At 46.3% G+C, this 21,078-nt stretch overlaps 1 protein-coding gene across 5 annotated transcripts in view; it reads left to right on the forward strand.

The window, feature by feature from the left end:
- The first annotated feature begins 1,547 nt into the window (after positions 1-1,547).
- The window catches only part of DCX (doublecortin), a 94,528-nt gene continuing 74,997 nt past the window's right edge, over positions 1,548-21,078 (forward strand). For 2 of the 5 annotated variants that reach the window (XM_064670400.1, XM_064670404.1), the window contains exons 1-2: positions 11,188-11,405; positions 12,920-13,310. In XM_064670400.1, coding sequence (XP_064526470.1) covers positions 12,947-13,310 — 364 coding nt within the window. In that variant the 5' untranslated portion in view covers positions 11,188-11,405; positions 12,920-12,946. Of the gene's footprint in view, positions 1,651-11,186; positions 11,406-12,919; positions 13,311-21,078 lie in introns of those variants that run through there. The other 3 variants (XM_064670401.1, XM_064670403.1, XM_064670402.1) reach the window with 3 other exon arrangements.

Below are 21,078 nucleotides of genomic sequence, written 5' to 3' on the forward strand. Positions count from 1 at the left end.
ACAAATCCAACGTGTGCGGTGACATATCTGACATCCACGTCCCACTAAATCCTGTAGTGGATTAGAAATATATTTATAGGAGCTGAGATGAATATTAATAAGCAGTTCCTCCCTGAAATCCAAATGTCTCCTAAAATCACCAGCTTTTCAGCCAACATAAATTAACATAAAACTACTGCTAATCTCTGTCCTGGGTGAGGGAGTGGAAAGCAGCCCTCCAGCACATCAACTCAGTGCCTAATTAAAAGCACCAGCTCAATCAGTAGTTCAGTGAATGGGACCTCCTGCCTTCTACCCTACTAATTAGCTGGATGTTGCTGTAATCTCATCCCTCACTAGACAGGTCACTCATATCCCCTTTAATGACTACAAAATGGTCACTTGAAGTAGTCCTTCCATATGTGTTTGCCCTGGTCTGTTAGTACCCTCTGGAGGGATATCATTCAATTTTTCATCCCTTCTCAAGAAAACTCATGTTGGTGAAGCATGTGCCTGTGTTTGAGGTCTGTTTTGAGTGCTGGGGAGACTGAACAGTCTCCTCAGTTTCAGATCCAAATTCTCCCCTTTGTAAATGTAGAAGCACAGGCTCAAGAACAGTCTGGACTTTAATCCGAGCAGGTATTTCTTGTGTGCTCTGTGTAGGCCGGGCTGGTAAGGCACAGTCAGCAGGCATATTGTGCTGGGCTCTTTCTCAGTACAGAGCTGAGCCAATGACAGAAACATGGAGGAAAAACGTGGGGGTTGTGGCTTGTCTGAATTTGTGCTCTAGCTTCAGTCCTTGGGGTTCTGGTATGTCCCTAGGTACCCTGGTCCTGTGGCTCTGGGCAAGCCTTGCTCCTCCAAAAGAGGGAGCACACCAGCTCTGCAGGGACCATCAGACCGGCTCTGTAGCAGCCTTTGAAAATCCGGGAAGGCTCTGAATGCTTAATGCAATATTGAAAATGTTTTCTGCATGTAAACCCTAATCACGAGTTGTTGGAGGAAGAGGGAAAGACGCCTGAACAGCAGCTCACTGCAATTCACTGCGTGAAGTAGGAGCTCTTTTGGAGCCAGCTCAAAGGAAACCCTGGGCATGGGGACTTGAGAAAATGGGCTGCGTGCACGGGGGTTTGTGCTGCGCTTTGAACAGCACTGCTCAAAGGAAACCACTTGCATCAGCCTTCAGCAAGGGTGTGGAAGTGAGCAGGGAGGCTCTGGCACTGCTAAGGCACAGCAGTCAGTGACCACGTGCATCTGGTGTGAGCATCCCCCGTGTTAGCACTGAGAAGCTAGTTAGAATTTTATGGAATGAGTTAAAAGCTGCTGAAATGGGTATTTGGGGGAATACCACCCAGGTGTCTCTACTGCAGAGACTAAAACACCCAGGTGTTCCCTCTCGCCTCGGAGCTCCTCCAGAGCTCCTCATTTAATTGCGATGACGCAGAGCTCCTCGGATCCTCTTTCTGCCTTGCTGAGGCAGGAAAGCAGATGCCTGGGGCTGCCCACGCTGCTGCCCTGCGTGGCTTTGGCAGCCGCGTGGCTCGGACAGCGCGGGTGGGTCGGACAGTTGCTGGAAACGGAAACGCTTCTGGGGTTGCCATCTGCTGGTACCGCATTTAACTGCTGCCGACTGGGGTAGCGAAAGGAACACCTACGAAAGGGGATCAAAAGGTAAAGTACCAGATAACCTGTTTTCTTCAAGTGTTTTGTAAGACCTTCATCCAGTTGTCTGCAGACCCTGCATTAAAGGGAAGAAAGCTGTGTTGTCGTTTAGGGAGTCTGTTCCTCGTATCTGTTCTGATTTGAAATGGTGTCTTGCTATCACCCAATGGGCCACATGAATCAAATTATAATTAGCTTTGCAAAGCCTTCAGTTGGTCTGACTTGACTCACATAAGCTGCTAATGTTCCAATGCAATATTGACTAAGCTAAAATTCCGTCTCTGGAGCTTGTTTTCCCTGAAATAGTTCAAATGATAAGTTAGTATAGTTCAAGCAAGGGGTGTTCTGTTTCTGATCCTGTGAGGGAAAAACAAGAATATGTCTGTGTTCCTTTCCCCCTTTAGGGATAGTAAAACCCAGTATACAAACAGAAAGGTGTGTATAGATCTATCTGCATCATTGCTGGGAAGCAGCAGTCCAGGCCTGACTAACCATTCAAAATTATTTGAGAGAAGCTGAGCAGGGGGAGAAAGATAAGATGAAAGGCTCATGTGTTGAGATAAGAACTGGGAGATCACTCAGCAACTACTGTCATGGGCAAAACAGATTTGTCTTGGGGAAATTAATTTATTACCAATCGAATCAGAGTAGGGTAGTGAGAAATAAAAGCAAATAACGAAATACCTTTCCCCCACCCCTCCCTTCTTCCTAGGCTCAGCTTCACTTGTGATTTTTTCCACCTCCTCCCCCTGAATGGTGCAGGGGGATAAAGAATGGGGCCTGTGGTCAGCTCATCACACATTGTCTCTGTTGCTCCTTCCTCTTCCAACTCTTTCCCTGCTCCAGTGTGGGGTCCACCCCATGAGACACAGTTCTCCATGAGCTTCTCTGTGCCTCCTTTGGGCACATCCCCCTGCTCTAGTGTGGGGTCCTCCACGGGCTGCAGGTGGATCTCTGCTCCACCATGGACCTCCATGGACTGATGGGTCCCTTCCAGCTCAGGATATTCTATGATTTTATAATGATTCCGATTCCATGATTCTACAGCTCACAGGGTTGGGGGGCAGCGAACATCCTTCAGAGCTTGCACTGACCTTACATACCACCAGCCCAAAAAGACAGGATCTTTCCTGGCTTCTTGCTGCCATGCCAAGGGGATGAAAGAAGAGGGGACTAATTTCTTTCTTGCCATAGAAATTTATACACAGATGGACTAACTGTTGTTCCCGCAAGTCCTTCCTGGGGGATTTCATGGCTCACAGCTGCAGCAGTGCTGCTAGTACAGCGCGGTGTTTGCTTCTCGTCCCCACTTGTCCTTCCTCCCGTGTCCCGGCACCCGGCAGCGCTGCCGTCAGCAGCTCCGAGCCGCTCAGCGCCCGAGCCGGGACCGCTGTTCCCGATCCTGCTGCTCAGTGTCACCACGAGGTGGCATCGCTGCCACCTCGCAGACACCCGCGGCACAGGGAGGTGGCTCCCGGCATCAGCGGGCCAGCACCCGGGCACACATGGGCACCCGCACGTCTGTGCTGCTTTGCGGGGCACGGGGGAGGAACCCTCTGGGCACTGAACTCGCACGGCGTTGGTGCCTCACGAATATTTTCTGCCACATCTGCCAGACTCAGAGGGAGCCAACAGCGTGCAGTGATGCCACTGCATCCGTGGGAGTGTGTGTGACGCGATTTGCACTGCAGGGAGCACAACCAAACACCTCTCCGTGTCTCCTCTCTGTGGAAGGGACAAGGAAGGAAGCCTAACATGGGTATCCTACAGTGAAGAGAGGGAAGAGTGCCATGAGAAAAGAGAATGAAAAGATCTCTGGCATGAACCAGCCTGTTGATGACTGGTGTGGGCTAGAAGCGAGACAAGCACTGCCTTTCATAACTCCCTGTCAGGGTAATGCCTTAGCCCACAAACTGGCTATTTGGGCCAGTCAGCAGAGCTGAGGCCTGGATGGCTGCAGGGTGACCACAGTGAAACGAGTCATGACCATGCCCGGGGGGGACGTGCAGGCTCTTCATGTTGTGTGTGCCTTCAGTTAAACTCGAGAATGGGGTGTTTGAGCAGAGTGCTCCATGTGCTTTCAGGGTTAATAAACACAAGGATCAAACTGAAAATATTTGTTTGGTTGCCTAGACAGTGAAAGTCATCTAATCCAACAAAGAGTTTGGATTTCTAATTGGAAACAGAATAAAACTTTAACTTGGAGCAGCAAAGCATTTAATGGATACAAAGAACAGTGTTTGTGGCTGTACCCTGTTCCTGTAGTGGGGCTGCAGTCAGCTGCTCCACTTTTCTCTGGGAGAAAGTAGTGGCTGTAGCAATTGTATAATAATATACCATTATCCCGTGGTATAAAGCTGGGATGGGGACATTCTGCTGGGACTTCATGTACACACAACACTGGGGGCTGGGGGCTGAGGTCTGTTGCTGCAGAAGGGCCCTCACCTTTGTAGTTTAGCTGATGCTAATGGAAGAGAGGACTGTGGTTACAGCCCACAGGGCCCTTGGTCAAGTCAGTTTGCCACTTGATATCCTTTCTTCAATCCTAGCCAGGATTGAAACCGATCTCTGGGGGTTTTTTTCGCTACCACAGCATTTCATCAGTTGGTTTTCTGACTTGAGCCACTAGCCCTGTGCATCCCATGTAAGGACTGTCCTCAAATCCACACAGAAGGGAGAGCAGGTCCCGTTTACACACTACACATTGAGTGGTTCTAGGGCTTGTTTCTCTGGAGTTTGAAGTCACAGGAGACAGCCACAGTTCTTTGTGGCTTCCAAGCAGCTGCAGTAGCTGCCTTTTGGCTCCAGTTCAGAGGTGACCGATGACAGCTCAGAACTGAGTCTGAAATTGAAACCTGCTTTACCTGGTGCCTGAACATCTGTATCCTTGCTCAATATGAGTGTTTACATAGCTGATGTAGGGTAAACCTTTTGAGAGCTCATGGAATCAGAAATTTAGTTGATTACACCTTCAGACAAGGAGTTTCTCCTCGATCCAAACTTTGGGGTACTAGTCCTGATGTTCTGATATGGTTCTCATTCTCCTGTTCAATTGTAGTGTGGTTCACAAAGTTTTCCACGCTGGGAATTGCATCTGAAGAGGAAGAACAGAAAATCTTGAGCAGTGTGTAATACCTTTTTATCTTGGGAAGGCTTTTTAATGAGCAGAACCTGCATAATCTGAGGATAAAATAACATCAGAATCAGTTTCTGATGTCAGCTTCTTGTCCAACAGCCTCTAAACTATGATCTAGTACTCCCCTGCAGTGTTAAACAAGGACTAGTTTTCAGCAAGCTGCATATGTTCAAAAGATAAAATGGTAATATTATTTTTCCTTAAAAGGTGAATATCAAAGCACTTATAGTCATTGTCTCCCTGCTGGATGATGCTTCTCTTGAGTGAGTCTGTTCAGGGACATTAACGATGCCCTCTGCTTAATTTCTTGATGGTCACAATGAGGAGACAAGGAAAAGAACTGCCTGAAGCCATGTCTCACTTGTCAGCACAACTCTGGTATGCACGGAATGAGCAAGGGAAGAGCTGCAGAAGTTCAGATCAGAGTTTCAGTACTTGAAATACAGCTATTTAGAAGTCAAAGTGTTTCAATACTGTGTTTCCATACACTTTGCTTTAAAGATAAAACATATACTCAGAGCTCTTTGTACGTTCCCAAGAAGTATCTAAAATCCCTGAATACCTCAATAGCTGCTAGGGACAGGGCTTTGCATGTCAGCACATGTTGGGAACCAGTATCCTTCCCGTGCTCACCGTGCTCAAGGTGCCTTGTACTAGAAACAAGCAGGGTGTTGCTGGCTGCTGTGTGCAAAACCCAGCTTTACAAAGCCTGGCAGTAATCGCGGGAGAAGTATCAGTTTTGGTTTAGTTTGAGACTAAATGAGCAGTGTGGGCTCCTTGCTGGAGAAAGGGGACTGAAGGTGTCAGTGCTGACCTTGTACATGGCAGTGTTTTATTGTTCTGTCCCATGAGTCTGTGTCTCCCTGGAGTCAGACTGCAGCTATGCAGACAAGAGACCCCAGTTCATTGATGTTTAAACAATGGTCTTTCAGTGTGCTCCTGATTTGCATGAGACCTTGAGCTGATAAGTTTTTCTTTTAATGTAGCTAAATTAATTGTTTTCAATGTTTTAAACGCCCAAGACAGATGCAAAGCAATGATTATCAATAGTTTATTGTAGGTAGGTGATATGTATGCCTGAAGAACAATAGCAAAATAGCTAAGGAATATCCGCTGCCATGGAAAAATCACCATCTATTAGTGTTCTCTGTGAATTTTTAGGATAAAACAGATTGGAACCATCCTCTGAAAACAGTAAAACACAGGCACAAAAACATTCTTTACCTACTCTCCCCTCTTCTGGAGAGTGCAGAAACCTTTGAGCTGCCTCTCTCTCTCAGCTGTTACTGCTGGGGGAAGGAGGTGAGCAAGCTGAATGACAATTACTCCTACCATGTAGCTGACAGCTCAAAGCTTCTACACAACAGCTGAGCTCAGCCAGAATCCCCACTCTAAACACGGATTACTCATCTCCTGCCAAGAGACAGGTTTCCTTAGGGCCTTGCAGCTACCCTGGGAGTTTTCCAGCACCCGTGCTCTGCTGCCAGAAGCCAGATGTGCTGGCATAAACACAGGCTGTGCCGGAGTGTGAGCCTTCTCCCAGGAAGGTGTGTGTGCTCTGATTGAAACAAGACTACTACTACTGCGGGCAGTGTGTTGGGTTGTGTGGATCTGAGAAATGCTTGTAATTTCAAAGTTCAAAATGAGCCCGAGATAGGCTGTGAGAACTCCAGGTTGATGTAATTTGCCCTCCTTTGGCCTCTAGTCTTTGCCTGATTTCATGCTGAATATCAGAGCTCAAAAGCTCTTATGTCTCCTAAGGCCACCAAAGGCATCTTTTGGCTTCTGTTGGGAATGCCTTCACTATTTGGTAATGAGAAGGTGTTTTCCTGTGACACTGACGTGGCTAAACCCACAGCCTCTGTTGGGTTTGGTCTGGGATGACATTCACCAAGTGTACTGAGGGGAAGTCTCTCATGGAAAACAACTTCTGAAATGGTTTGTTGTGATTTCTAAGCTTATAAGATGAGCTCTTTGGTTATCCTCTACAAATGTTCCCCCAGTGTCACCTGACTCCACTGTCACTGCCTTCGGAGTGACAGAAAGGATCTATGTTTGAAAGGAAATATCTTGCATTTCCATCTTGAATGTGACATGATCCCCTGTGATGGCTTTGATGGGATTTTCCTTTCTATCACTTAATATTCCATCAGGAAAGTCCTTCAAGCCAATGTTACATTCAGCAGGCATTTTGAGAGAGGCTGGCAATCAGGTATTCAGTTAGAATTACTGTATAAAATGAAATTATCAAGAAGTTAAATTCTTGGTCACGAATCTCCTAACTACTATGATGCAGCCCATGGACAACCTTAGAAAGAGGAAAAAACTGGATTTTTTGTTGCTCTATTTGTCATGACCTTGGCTGGGACTCACAGTCCATATATCATCCATGACTTGGTCAGCAAAAATGTACTGACAACCTCAATGAGGTTCTGCATGTCCCCCAGGGTACAGGCAATGCAAGTGGCAGCATTGCCATGGCTTTCTACAAGCTTTGCAAATTGATGTGCCATTGTTCTGCCACCAAAATCTGACTCATGGAACTCACTGGGTCTGGCAGGGTTTACCCAAAATACCATGGGGTGGAGATGCTTTGTTTTCTGCCATCAGGGACTTTGTTTTCAGCTGGGAAAGATTTATTGATTGTGGTGGTTTGCTTGTAGTAGAGAGGAGATGGAGCCAGAAGAGATCTAGAGCAAAAGGTATTTTTCTTTTGAATGACTGTTGTGGGTCTTAATGCTTTCTGCTATCTGGATGTGTTGGGAATATCTTGGGTAAGTTCATTGAGCTGCATTGATTACAGATACTTAGCACAGGAAATGGCCTTTTCCCTTACAGCTTGCTTCCCCATGATCCCTCAGGGGATGTAAAGGACTCCATCTCCCCAGTTTCAGCAGGAGCTTATCTAAGGTCATCTGCTCAGATTGAGGGCATCTGCCAAGGGTGTGGGGCTGCAGCACAAATGCTCTGACTCAGGGAGGAGTGACAGGTCTCACCCAGGAGTCACTGGTGCTGTGGGACACAGAGTCCTGCATTGGCAGCTGCTGGAGGTGGCCTTGGAGCCCAGCTTCTCTTCCACCCTCTCCTCCTTCCCCAGACTGAAAACTTTGTCCCTTCTTCTCCCCGGGGTTTCCAGTGATTCAGGCTTTGAAAAGGGTCCAGTCCTCTGAGTTCAATGTCTGAACAGCCTCTGCAGATGGCTACAAGGCTTGGAGTGGGAAACCTGTGCTCTGGGAGTGTTCCTCCACCCTTCTCTCCCCAGCAGCTGGGCTGACATTGGCTCTCAAGCATTGCTATATAAAAGACTTGCAGATGTGTGTGGTCCCTATAAAAATAAATCTCCAAAGGAAACAAATGTTATGTGGTGAAAGTTTGCCAAGTCCCCATTGCTTATTAGCTCACAGTATTATGTAGGAGAAACTTAACTCTATAGTCTGATATAGGATAATTCTTCGATGAACTCTCGGCTCTTTTGAAGATTCAGATTTAAAGGCTGTTGCTCTACAGGGTCAAGACTGAGCCACTGGCTTTATGAGCTCTCAGTCATCAGTGCCTTGACACATTTGGCAGAGCCTTGAAAGAGTAATTTATCATTTCAGAGGGTTTCAGTGTGTAGGTTCACATCAAGCAAAGCTTTGAAAGCGGTGATCAGAGATGACAATTTCAAAGCAGTCCAGAAGAACAGAGGTTAAAATAGGAAATGTAGCTAAACATGTGCTTTTAAATAGACTGACTAGAAAATGTTGATCCAAGACTTCCTCCAAAAGCACTGACCACTTGATTTTTCCATAGTTCTCATCTGTGATACTGCCAGGCCTTGGCTACCTATCACCCTAACTTATATCCTGTTCAGAAAATGTGCTGGGCTATCAGATACAATTTTTTATAGAAGTCAGGAAGCTGCATAGCAAAGTAACTGAGCATTGGCATGGAGTACTTGAGACTGCAACAACTAGATTTTCTAGATGCATGTGAAGAAATTAGCACAAAGCATACCCTTTTTTACCTGTAGTCTGTCCCTTTCCAAAGTGTCACAGTTGCTCAGCAATGTCAACAAACATGTCTTTATACGGATTTAGTTACACAGGCAAAAGTCTAAATGTTAACAGTTCTGGAGGAAAGATGATTCACTTGATTTAAAGCTGATTATTTAATCCGAAGAGCTAAATTTATTCTTTCCTTTACAGCTTCATGAAATTATTGATGGGGAGAAGAATTTTCTTTCCAATTCTCCATCACTCATGCTGCCTAAAATTGTTTAGATTAGGGTGTCTCTGAGGGTGAGTCTCTTCTGATGTAAATAGGTTTTGACTAGCATTAACTCCTTAAGGCCAGTGAAGGAGCTCTTGTGCCTGACCAACAGAAATGTAGTCAGGAGCAGGCCCTTGCATTTGTCAAGAAAGAGCTGCTTATTTCTGTGCCAGTGTCTGTAGCATGAGATGATCCTGTTCTCACTTCAAGAGAAGCAAGTGTGGTGTGATTTCACTGAGAACATGTGAAATCAGTTTGGCTCTGGGGCTCTTCACCTCTGATGATGCTCTGGCTGCTGAGATCCCTCTGGTCTTGTGGGAGGATTAAAGAAGGACAATTGTACTGAAGGTGATTTGGGCACCATTTAGGAGTAACTCGAGGTTTTGCCCAAGAGCATAACCATTCTTTGCTATAAAAACCTTATCCTTCAGCTAGGGACAAATAGAAGTTCTCTTGCTGGAGTAATTCTGCTTTTAAAAGGAAGTGCCTGTGCTTCAAAAAGCTTCTGAGAATGTCCTGAGCAGTTATGTCCATACAGACATGCTGCATCTCACCAGCAGGTATGGTCTCGGGTGTAGAAAGAAGTCAAGAGCCATCTGTTAATGCTGTTTGACACTCATTGCTGTCCTCAGAACTTGTCAAACTTGGGAGATTAATATATTGTGGTACAATCACCCTGCCAGGTAGTATCCATCACCCTGGGGTAGTATCCAGATCCTTAGACATCATCTCAAACAGTGTGCTGCTTCTCTGTCGAAGCTCTGTGTGCCACTGAAGACTGAATTTGGTCTGCTTTTCTCTATTTTTCCCATTACTGTACTTGGCACATGCATAATGATTTATATCTTCGGCAAATTTTTAAAGCATGGATAAATTTATATTTACAGCAGTGTTGTGGTAAAGGAAAGAATTGTTAATCCTGGACAGATTAAGCTCATGGTGATGAATGGCCAGGAATTATCTAATTTGGAATAGAGAAGGCTTGAAGTCCCACATACCTCTTGCAACTGGATCCAGAGACCTACAGAAATATGCCCTGGAGAGCACAGACCCTGTTCTTCCCCGTGTTCTCCTCTGCAGTGATCCCACCACGCACATAAGGGAGCAGCCAAGAGCTTTAGCAGAGGATGCATGGGAGCCTTTGAATAAAAGGGTGGTTTCATGGAATAAGAAACTTTTTCCAAATGTCATGTGTGAAAGCTGCTGGCAAAGACAAGCTCTCAGTGGGTTTGTGTCAGTGTTGCCTGGACTATCATGTACAGGGCAGACAAAGCTGGAATAAATACCAACTTCTTCTGTGTAAATGTGATACTGCTGTGATGTGCCAAAATGACAACATCTGATGTTTTCACTAGAAACAGACACAGCGTTGTTAGGAAAGATTTCCTTCTACAGATGGGAAGATTCCCACTTCCAAATCCCATTCTTTTCTAAAATAAAGGTGGGGCCCAGCACCCATGGGGTTAGGAGCAGGGTTAGTTGTGCTGCTCTTCTAACTGCAGGATAGAAATCTCCACCCAGAAAGCAGGTGAAAGATTTTGCTGTCAGAGGAAGAACCCAGCACAGTTTTGTAACAGCTGGGTCCTCCTGCGGTGGAAATTGAAAAATAAACTTCTCATAATTTGAGATATGAACCACATTGGATCTGTTTGGTTAAGCTTGTGTCGAATGACTCCATCCTGAATCTCCCAGGGATTTGAATGAACTGGGATTCAGCGCTCTGGCTTTGGCTTGTGTCCAATATTAACAGAGAAAAAGAATTCAGGGGCACCTCATGCAGAACCAGCAAGTGAACCCTCCCTTTCTGCTTGCCAGTGTAAACCAGGAATGCTGTGTAAAACCAGTACAGGAGCAGGACTGTGCCCAGTTCCACCGGTCTATGCTTTTCTTAGTTGCCTTCCAAACGCACTGGAATCTTGTGCCAGCACTGTACCACACTGCAAGATTGTAGCCATGACCTTATAGTATTGGGGCATCAGTCCCATTATCTTTTTCTTTTTCCTCTTTTTTTTTTTTTTTTTTTTGTGGGGCCAGATGCTTTCTTGGTGCAGTTGGATCCAAGGGGAAATTCTCATCTTTCCAAACATCACCCCCAAACTTGCCCCTTTAAACATTTTATTTACCCATCTGTTAACCTATCCAGAGCTGGAATGAACACACCGTTTTACCCTCAAACACAGACTACAGGCAGGCTACTGATGGTGAGAGTAAAAATCACTGAGGCAAAGTTACCGCGAAGGGATGGAGCAAGGCACTAGGACCTAGGAGGCGTCTCATCCACCCTGGCAGGAATTTCTTGCTTGGAGCTCAGACAACAAAGGCAGAGTGAGCCTGGTTTTCTTTCTCTCAGCATCTCCACCCTGAGCGCTGAAAACCGGTGAGTAGAGCTTTTTTGAGTGACTTGCATGGAGAAAAGTAACAGAAAGGAGGAATCTTTTCTTAGTGCCTTACAGCATCTGCAGTTCATTTTGAAAATCAAACCCCCTGCATCCTCTGATTCATTCCCGAAGTTGCTTGGATGTTTCATTGTTCAGTGCATGACATCAGACTGAATCTACCCTAACTGGCATCGTGGGGCAAATGTTCCCAGCTTGGGGTTTCTCTGCAGATGGGCTGTATTGTCATCTGCTTCACTGCAGACTGGGCACAATGATTTTTTTCCTGCACAGGTCGCGTTGGCATTGTAAAACACAGGGAAGGAGCTTCGTTCTGGCAAATGTAAGGGGTGGGGAAGAGATAGCAACAGCTTTTCCTAGATTTATACCTGGCTGCCAAGTACTGGTGTAAATCCCCTTTCAGCCCCGTGTTAACATGCAAGCAACATACGTGAGTTGCACGTTCCTGACTGAGCTGAGGGAGTGGAAAGGTCTCTATTGCAGGGTTGGAGGGTTCCTTCTCCTTTTGTGTTGGGGTTTGGGAGGAAGGTTGTTCTTGAGCATAAACTAGAGACTGTGCAAAATTCCTTCTTGCTGGGTGTCAGCTCCAGTCTAAGCTTTTCTGTGCTGGGAGCCCCCGTACTCAGAACAATGAAAGGTGAGGAGCCGGGGCGGCGTGTCCCTGGGGCACGGGCACTTCCAGCAATTAAATCACTTAGGGCTGGAAGGGGGAGGTGGAAATAGCCCCTTTATTTTCTCCTTCTCATTAAACGGGAGCAAAAATGCAATTCAGAGGAGAATAAGGCTGAAAAGAGCTTACCGAAGCTGCGTTTCAATGACAGATTTTTCTTTGCAGTCATTTTTTTCTCAGAGATGTAGGCTGGTCCTGGGAATTGATTGATGGGCTAGGAGGGGGCTGCGGATAGGGGGAAGGGTGGACTGGATCTCATTGCTAACCCTTATTGAACAGGCTGTCACAAAGAAACTGCTTATTCCCCTGTGACCATTCTTTCATAAATGCCAGTTTATTCTAATGTTAAACATTCAGATGCTCTGGGTCCTTCCGTGCTTCGACAGACTGAAGGGCTGACTTACTGGGATCTCCTTGTTTTCTGTTGCCAAAGGAAACCTCCCAGGGCTCAGAGGTTTAATTCATTGCCAACTGGTGTTCAGATGAGTTTTTGGGGCAAAGTTGTGATTGCCATGTATCTCTTTGGCCCCAAGTCCGAATTTACTGCACTTCGAAAACTCCCAGGTGCAGGAGCAGACAGCTCTCTAGAAACGTGCTCCCTGCCCCCAGTAGCTGGATCCCTTTCAAAATGCGAGGACCCCTCCTACTCTCAGTCCCCGGAATCGATACAAATCTGGGTCAGGGGAGGGGGCTCTTCCCAAATACATCTGTCCTGCTCCACACACAGCCTGTGCATTAGTGTCAGTTTTCCCTGAAATTTGTGGCTCTGCTTGGTTCTAACCCCTCTCTTTGCACTCTTTCTCTCCCCATCTCCTTCCTGCTCAGCTTCAGATCTTTAGGGTTCACCAAACTATGGAACTTGATTTTGGACACTTTGACGAAAGAGACAAGGCGTCCAGAAACATGCGAGGCTCACGGATGAACGGGTTGCCCAGCCCCACTCACAGTGCTCACTGTAGCTTCTACAGAACCAGGACCTTACAGGCACTGAGTAACGAGAAGAAAGCCAAGAAGGTGCGTTTCTATCGCAACGGGGACCGTTACTTCAAGGGGATTGTATATGCCGTGTCCTCTGACCGCTTCCGAAGTTTTGATGCCCTCCTGGCTGACCTGACCCGGTCCCTGTCCGACAACATTAATCTGCCTCAGGGAGTCCGTTACATTTACACCATCGATGGGTCGCGGAAGATCGGGAGCATGGATGAGCTGGAGGAAGGTAATTAGCATCGCTGCCTGGTGCAGTGAGGAGGCGGGGTGGGAAGGGGGCTGCACCACTCGGGTCTGCCGATAAGGTCACATTTCCTCGGGCGAGAAGCAGGGATGCTTCTGCCCCGCTGTGCTGAACCTGCCCGCTCGCCTTCCCCTCCCGAGCGGTGCGGGAGGGGCCGGCGGTGACACCCCCGCGATGTCCCCAGCGAGCTCGCTCGGCTGCGGATGTGCAGTCAGAGGGGTGTGTCTGCTCTCGGCTAGACATGGCTGTGTCCACGGCTCGGGGGCTGTCTGAGGGTGTCCCCACGTCTGTCCGGGCTGGGGGGCCGAGGGGTGGTCCCCGACGGGTGCAGGGGGAGGCTGGGAAGGGATGTGGGTTTCCCGCCGGGGTGGATGGGGTTGAATGGAAAAGCAAGGGGTGCTGAGGCATTCGTGTAGTGGGTGTGCAAATGGGCGTGGGAAGGATTTATGCACTCTGGGCATAGGGGTGTTTTTGGGGGTATTATGCACACAAGGTGTGTGTGCACAACCCACGGGGGTGTGGTCAGGGCTGTGCAGGGACTTGGGTGTGTGTGGAGAGGGGTGTTTGGGGTGCAGGCACTCTGTGGATGATGGATGTGTGGAAGGCGGGATGCTGGGAGTTTTTAGTGCTTGGAGTGTGTGGAGGGGGGTGTTGGAAGTTCACAGAGCATGTTTAGGAAGGGGAGTTAATGAACAAGGCTTTTGTATGGAGAAGGGTGTTTTGAGCAGGTTGCACTTGGTGAAATTTGGGGGTTTATACGTTTGTCTGTGACGGGTTGATTGCAGAGGAGGTGCTGGAATTTCTTCAGGGTGTTCATGCACAGGGTGTGCTCTGGGGTTTGTGCTCAGGGAGTGTATAGAGGTGTGTTGGGCTGTGTGTGTGGAAGGTGAGTGCTGGGGAGGTCTTGCAGAGCAATGTGTGTGGAGAGGGCGTTGGGAGCTCATGTGCTGCGTCTGAATATCGTCCATGCAGGGTCTGTGTGGAAGGGAGGTGCCTGGAGATGTTCAAATGTGTGTGTGTAAGGGGGTGTATTTGAGGAGTGTTTCTGCAGGGACAGCGTGGTGGGTGGTTGCTGTGGTAGGTCTGGGGGGCAGTGTGGGAAGGCATCCCCTGCATGGCAGGTTTGAGTGTGCCCCTGTATGTAGAGGGGGTGTCAGTGTGCCAGTTCCTCTGCATGTCACTTGGACTGTGGGATGAAGAATAAGTCAAAAATCAAACCTTCTGCTCAGAAGGCATGACCTGGGGGCAGGGTTGCTCCTGTGGAGCTCAGCTGCCAGCTGTGTCTGTGCCTGGGGTGCTCCCTCTGCAGCAGTGGGTGCTGTCTTTCCCATGGACTCTCAGGAATGCAATGGCTTCAAGGCCAATCCTTCTTCCTTGCCCAAGACATGATTGTGGGCAAGCTCTGCTGGCAGCAGAGCCAAAGTGGGGTGCACAGAGGGCACCCACAGCCACCCTGCTTTTCTCTTCCTCAAGCAATTCAGACATTCCATTCTTTGTTTGGACCTGGAATATCCTGAGTATTCTTTGCAAGAGGGGAATTGCTTTTCGCTGTTCCTTGATGTTTTCCTCCAAGCAGATGACCTGGTTGATTTGGTAACTATTGAAAATCCAGAAGGCTTTTTGCCTTTAGTAAAAGACAATGGATGTGAGTGTGTGAGGCATGAACTGCAGGGGCAGCCTCAGCAGTGAGTCATTGTGTGACCTTGACTAAAGCATCTCTCCCTAGAATTCCTTGTCTGTCAAGTGGGATACTCATTTCCCCAAAATACTTCGTGGGGGACAAGCACACAGAAGAGATATTGTTTTCCACAGAGGAGTTTTCCTGGGAAGAAATCACTGCCTTTCAGAGTGATGATGTATCCTAGTGGAGTTATTCTCAGCACAGTTACAGCTGCCAAATGGAGGTGTGGCCTCCCTTAATTTTAGAGATTCTGCCATGTTTCATTCTGGTCTCTTAATATGGCCACAGCCTTTCTCTAATGGCAGCTCTCAGCCCTGCCTATCCTCGATTTAATGTAAATCTTCAGATATAACTCCATGAGAAAATGCAGTTCTTTATTCTCTTTTTATACTCTTCCTCTTCTGTCAGTGAAGTTAAAAAACCTTTGTTATACCTGCTTTACACTGGGTTTTGCTGTAGCTAAGAAGGTACTTAGTTCATGAAAACATTTTTTGCTGGTTAAGGTACAGATGGGAGATGCTGGCATTCGGGTTCTGGCTTTGTTCTGCCAAAATGGTATCTGGAAACAGCACTGAAAGAGGCATTAAAACCACACCAGAATTGTCTGTGTCGCTGTGTCCTCAGCAGAGCAACAGCTAGGAAAATATAACATGAGCAGAGTGAAAACAAAGGAACCCAGTGTTTGAAAATGCCAAAGTTGGTCTGTATGCTGTTATTGACAGTTTAACAATAACAATATTCCGTATTTCTAGGGATGACCTATGCATCTATTGCAGAAAAGAAATTTACAATATTGTGGTTGTAAAAAACCTGTGGTAAATTCTGCTGTTAGTTTGGGTGTTTGTATAACTGTGTACTAGATATGTGCATGGAAAGACAGAACTTGGGAGTTACACTTGGGTGTGACATACAAGAACAGTGCACACGCAGTGTATGTCTGCCATATAAATTAACTTTCTGCTTGGAGACTATGGGTAACTAAACTAGTTCTAGTTGCTATAATGTGACCAATTTATTATAGTAATTTCCAATAAACAAGTAGAGCATAGGAAAAATCATCAAAGAGGCTAATCTCAGTGGTTTTACTGCAAAAGCTGGTGAATTACTGATAATATTTCACATCATGTTCTAAGTACTTGATTACTTCTGCATGGTTTAAAAACATGCTTGTATAATGTAGTCTGAATATAATCCTGGAGGGTAGAGAATGATATTGCACAGTATCAATATCCTAGAGACAGACATCTCAGGTGAACAAAACCCACATGGTGTGCTGCTAATTAACTGGGGCTTGGCAATAACCCTTTTGTTCTCCAGACCCAGAGCTGGTAATCTTCTTCCCTGGCATTCAGGGTTGTTCTCCTAAGGTTCTGGATGGATGTTTTATGTCTCAGCTCATCCAAGATGTAATAAGGGAAGTCTGCTCGCATAGTTGCCAGTTGGGATGTGCCTCTTGGTCTTTTCCTATACTGAACCCTAATGCTGGTTAAGAAGTCCATTTTGGAAGCCCACAGGACTCTCTCACATAGGTGCTTTTTGCTGCCTGCTGAGTTCTTCCTCAGCTGTCACAGGCTGCTTTTTCCATGCTGTACCAGCGAGCTGTCTGGTCTCCCAATGACCTTCTCTCAAAATCCACTTGCCTGATAGTTTTTTCTCCCTCCTTTCACTCCTAGTGGCCATCTTCCATCATGGTAGTCATTGCCTTAAACCTGACTCCCTATTTTCAGCATTCAGTTTTAATGTATTTGTAAATAATGCACATGCTGCCATTGATTAGGACTGTATTCCTCCTTAACCGATATGGTGGTTAAGTGCAATACAGCCTCCTGTTACTGCACTGTTACAGCTGATCCTGGTGGCAGGTAACCTGCTGACAGCATCTCCCACTTGTGTGCTATCTTGGCTGAGTCAGGAGTGGATGTTGGGCCCAAGTCCTGCTGTTCATCGTGACTGGTTTAGGCAGTAAGTGAATCTTTTGGAAAAGAGCACCAGGTGATCTTTATTCCCATTCATATTATAATTGGTTCCAGTGACCAAGGCTTCAGGAGGTCAGTATAGGAAGCTGCATTTATTGGTGAGTCACTGTTGTAACAGATCATTCTGTGCCCTGTGCTGTGATAAAACCTGCATATGAAAGATGCTAAAAAAATCATGTGCCATCCTTTCCAGCTGTTCTCAAGCTGATTGTAGAGCAGCTCACATTGTCATCCAAGTTTCTGCTAAAATTTAGTTCCTTTGACATCTGCGCAGGGTGGTTTGTTCCTTGGTTCCTTCAGAGCCTCTATGTTCCTGTAGACTCAATGTGATGAGATGGAAATTCTCCCACCTCAGCTCTGATTGCTCTTTGTCTTGGAATGGAGGGCTGGGTAAAGGTGGAAGCTGATGTTGTACATGGACTTCAGCAGCAAAGATGGCTTAAGAAATGCTGCTCTTGGCCACATGTTCTAGGCCCCATTGTCCCACAAATGAACTCTTTGTGGGACAATAGATTTTTTTATCCCTCTCCATAATTTTGCTGCTTTCCCATGTGGCCCAATAGCAGCTTCTTGACATAATGAAAGGGACAGCGAGGCACAGCCTGAGAGTGAGAGAAAGGCACAAGTCAGACTCGTGGCTGCTGAAGCCACTGCAACTCCCAGTTAACCTCAGTACTGGTTTGTTTCCCCTGTGAGGAGGGACTGACACTTCCTCAAAAGCCAAATTACTCACTTGTAAAGCTTGGACATCCATGGCCATGTATTTAGAGGCACCGACCGAATGGAGCATCCTACTGTTCAAGGCACTGGTTCAGAGTGTGATGACAGATAACTCCTGCCCAGGGAGGTTCTGATGTGAACATGTGGGGGTGGAAGAAGGTGTTATCACTGATGAGGAACTGAAATGCAGAAAAACAATTCTACCTGTTTGTCCAAAGCCCATCAATGACACCAAGATGGAAGTCAGAGCTCTAAGCTTCCTTGTTCAAGTGCTTTCATTCCCCTCCTGAGCCTTTTCCAGGGTTTGGTCAGTGGTTTGCAAGTACTTACATCTTACAGGTTTTTTGTTATAAGTGGAATTGTGACCTGCTTTTAGTCAGTGGCTCATTTCCTGTGAATTAAGTGCCCTTTGCCGTGCATGGCCAGGGTCAGAAACACATGTGCAAATAAGCCCATTAAATACAAATATAGCATGTATTAGACATGGCCAACAAAGGCAGAAATGCAGACATAGATTAAAACTAAAATTTGAGACTCAGCGTTTAGTTCAAGCTGTAGCGCTTTTCCCTCCTGAGCTCCTGGGATGCTCAGGCTGGGAAGGGCACAACCCCCCTTGCATTGTGATCAGAGGGTCCATCCAAAGGTGGATTTATGCGCTGTCCTGCGCTACATGGTTGAAATTTGCTCTTGCTTCAGATAAAGCACTAAAAAAAGCTGAATAGGGTTTTGTTTTGCTCAGTGTGCAAATATTCTTGGGCTGCGTGAGATATTCCAGAAAGTGTTTCCAAGCTTTTTGTATCCTGTCATACCCTTGGGAATATTTTCCAAAATCTTATCCAGAAGTGTTTAAAGTAATCACAGGAGGGACTCCACCCTGGAGCTGTACAGAGTCTGCTGTGTGCTGGGACTGAGGGATTTATAGGAAGTATATTGGAATCTCCACCCAGTGTGTGTGTGTGTTCCAGTTTGCCTGGAAAAGTGAAATTCATGTAGTCCAATACTGAAACCTTGGTAACCTGTGGAATTGTTTTCTGTGGCTGTTGTCCTGATAGCTCAGCTAGTAGCATCCTACACAACAAAATTTATCCTTGAAGTTCTGTTTTATTTGCTTGCTCATCCTGTCTGTCACATTAGGACCAGCGTGGCCCCAAAATTCTTTACAGGCTTTTGAAGGTAATTTCTAATCACACATTTCTTTCAGCTCTTCAACAGAACAAGAGGTGCTTCTCTTCATGGGAGAGATCCCTGTGGAAGAGCCAAAGGAAGGAAGCTCTTCCAGAGTTCATTTTGCCATAGTGGATCAGGTCTTCTTAATGCATAAAGCAGCAAAAAGCTCACGCATTTGAAACCAAAGGTCTACTTCAACACCATGTGGAATGAACTCTGCAAGGTGTTAAGTCCACTTAATTCCTATTGCAGTGGTAGTAAATTCCATGAAACATTAAAGCTGAGCACAGTAGCAGAATCTCAACTTTGCAACGGCAGAGCTAACAGCCAAAATAATTGACTGCAGCCCAGAGGGACTGGTTTTGGAATAAGTGTTAACAGTTACACTTTCAAAATGGCCTCACTTCAGCTTTCCTGGTTTTTCTCATAAGACTTCTGACTGCATTTCATTATCCTTGGAAACTTGATGGTGTGTGCTGAGGAAGGATAACTTTTTCTGAAAGCACAGCCTGTCATTCCTGGTATTGTCACAAGGAGCTGCTTGTAAGAGGGTTGAAGGATTAGCACTACTCTGGAGCTTAGGGTTTTTCTGAGGAACCTTCTCTAAGGCAAACCTTATCTTTGCTGAGATCATCCCTTCTTTAGGAGCCGAATAAATCGCCTTGTGCTTCTGTCAAATTGGTAGCACAGGAATGTGTCATGCACTTGTAGCCAGAGTAATTTGGTGTGATACAAGCCGTGGCTTCAAATGGCAAATATGATGATAATGACTTAAGGTCAAAGGTCTGCAGTCAGTCCATCTATTGCTCAAGGCAGGACAGGAGTAAATAAATGCCTTGGCTGGTTTGGTGGCATGATAGGAATTGTGACACCTCGGGAACACACTGGCATGATGACAAGTGTGTCATCCTACAACATCATCCTGCAGGGCTTTGACTCCCCAGTGCAGAAGGGGCATCGTGCACTGACCTGGCCCTGCACTAAACAAATGCTGTCCTTGGTACCATAGCTGGTGTTCAGCAGCAGATTGGATCTTGTCAGGATGATGTTTCCCACCCTCACTGCATGAGTGTGTCTCTTTGGGGCTCCCATTTGGGGTTTTGTTTGGAAGTACTGACGTGGCTGTTCATCACACCTTCTCATGGTTTACAGCTGGATTGCTGCACGTGTGCACAGCTGCTTGCTGGCTCAGGACGTGTTCCTTCAAATATTTGTACACAGATTTTTGTGCTTATATATTCTTCTCGGAGTTGTTTCTTTTGCATTTCACAAAATCTCGTGTTCACTTCCCATCCTGCTGTTATGCTGTGCACGTCTTCTGCAACCACGCTGTGTCAATCACTTACAAACTCTGACTGGCACAGTGGTACACCTTGACTTCTCATTATAGGCTTAGCACAGACAGATGTAACAGAGAAACCAGGAAACCACTCCTTCCTCTAAGGTAGCAGTATTCCCCATAGGATATCTCTTTTTTTTTATGAATGCTTGTTCAAATCTGGAAAGTTCACAGCTCACACTTGCTCAATCCTACTACCGCCACGGTAAGGTTTGGGTAAAACTCCACTGTGGGAAGTGGGATAGCACGTGTTCCGGGCTGGCAAATGGATGTGCCTCACTGAGGAACCTGAATGATAATTTTGCTACTATTTGAGGGTCATAAACTGAAGTTGGGAAGACATCAGTTGAAGTGATTTCTAAATTAAGTTAAAGCTTCAGGTTACATCTTTGGGTCAGGGAAGAAGGAAAGGAAAGGTGCTTTTCCCTGGAGCTATACAGCCATAACTGCAAAAATGACACTGAGAAGAGCTGCTACTCTGAACTGCTATCCTGAATTATCACTCCAAACAAATTCCTTTCCAGTTTTAGAACCCAATAAAATATTTGCTAGGGTTTGGGCTAAATGAAACAAAGTGAGAAAGGGCAGATTCTATTTTCTGCTTGTGACTGTGAGTACAACTTGAAGGGCCAGCGTGTAGATCTGTACAACCACCTAAGAGCACATTTGAGGGAGAAAAGCCTACAAGAGTATTGCCTTCATGCCACTGTTGCCTTTGGTGTACACTGGTGTAAATACACAGCTGTGGTGTGCAGTAAGGAATTTAAAAGGATTCAGCTGGAAATAAGAGCAATACTACTGTACTAAACAGACCAAGAATCTCTTCCGCTTGCTTTAAAACATGGAACTTATTAATGGAAAATACGCTGC

This window comes from Pseudopipra pipra, chromosome 13 (genome assembly GCF_036250125.1).
Source record: "Pseudopipra pipra isolate bDixPip1 chromosome 13, bDixPip1.hap1, whole genome shotgun sequence".
Classification (NCBI taxonomy): domain Eukaryota; kingdom Metazoa; phylum Chordata; class Aves; order Passeriformes; family Pipridae; genus Pseudopipra; species Pseudopipra pipra.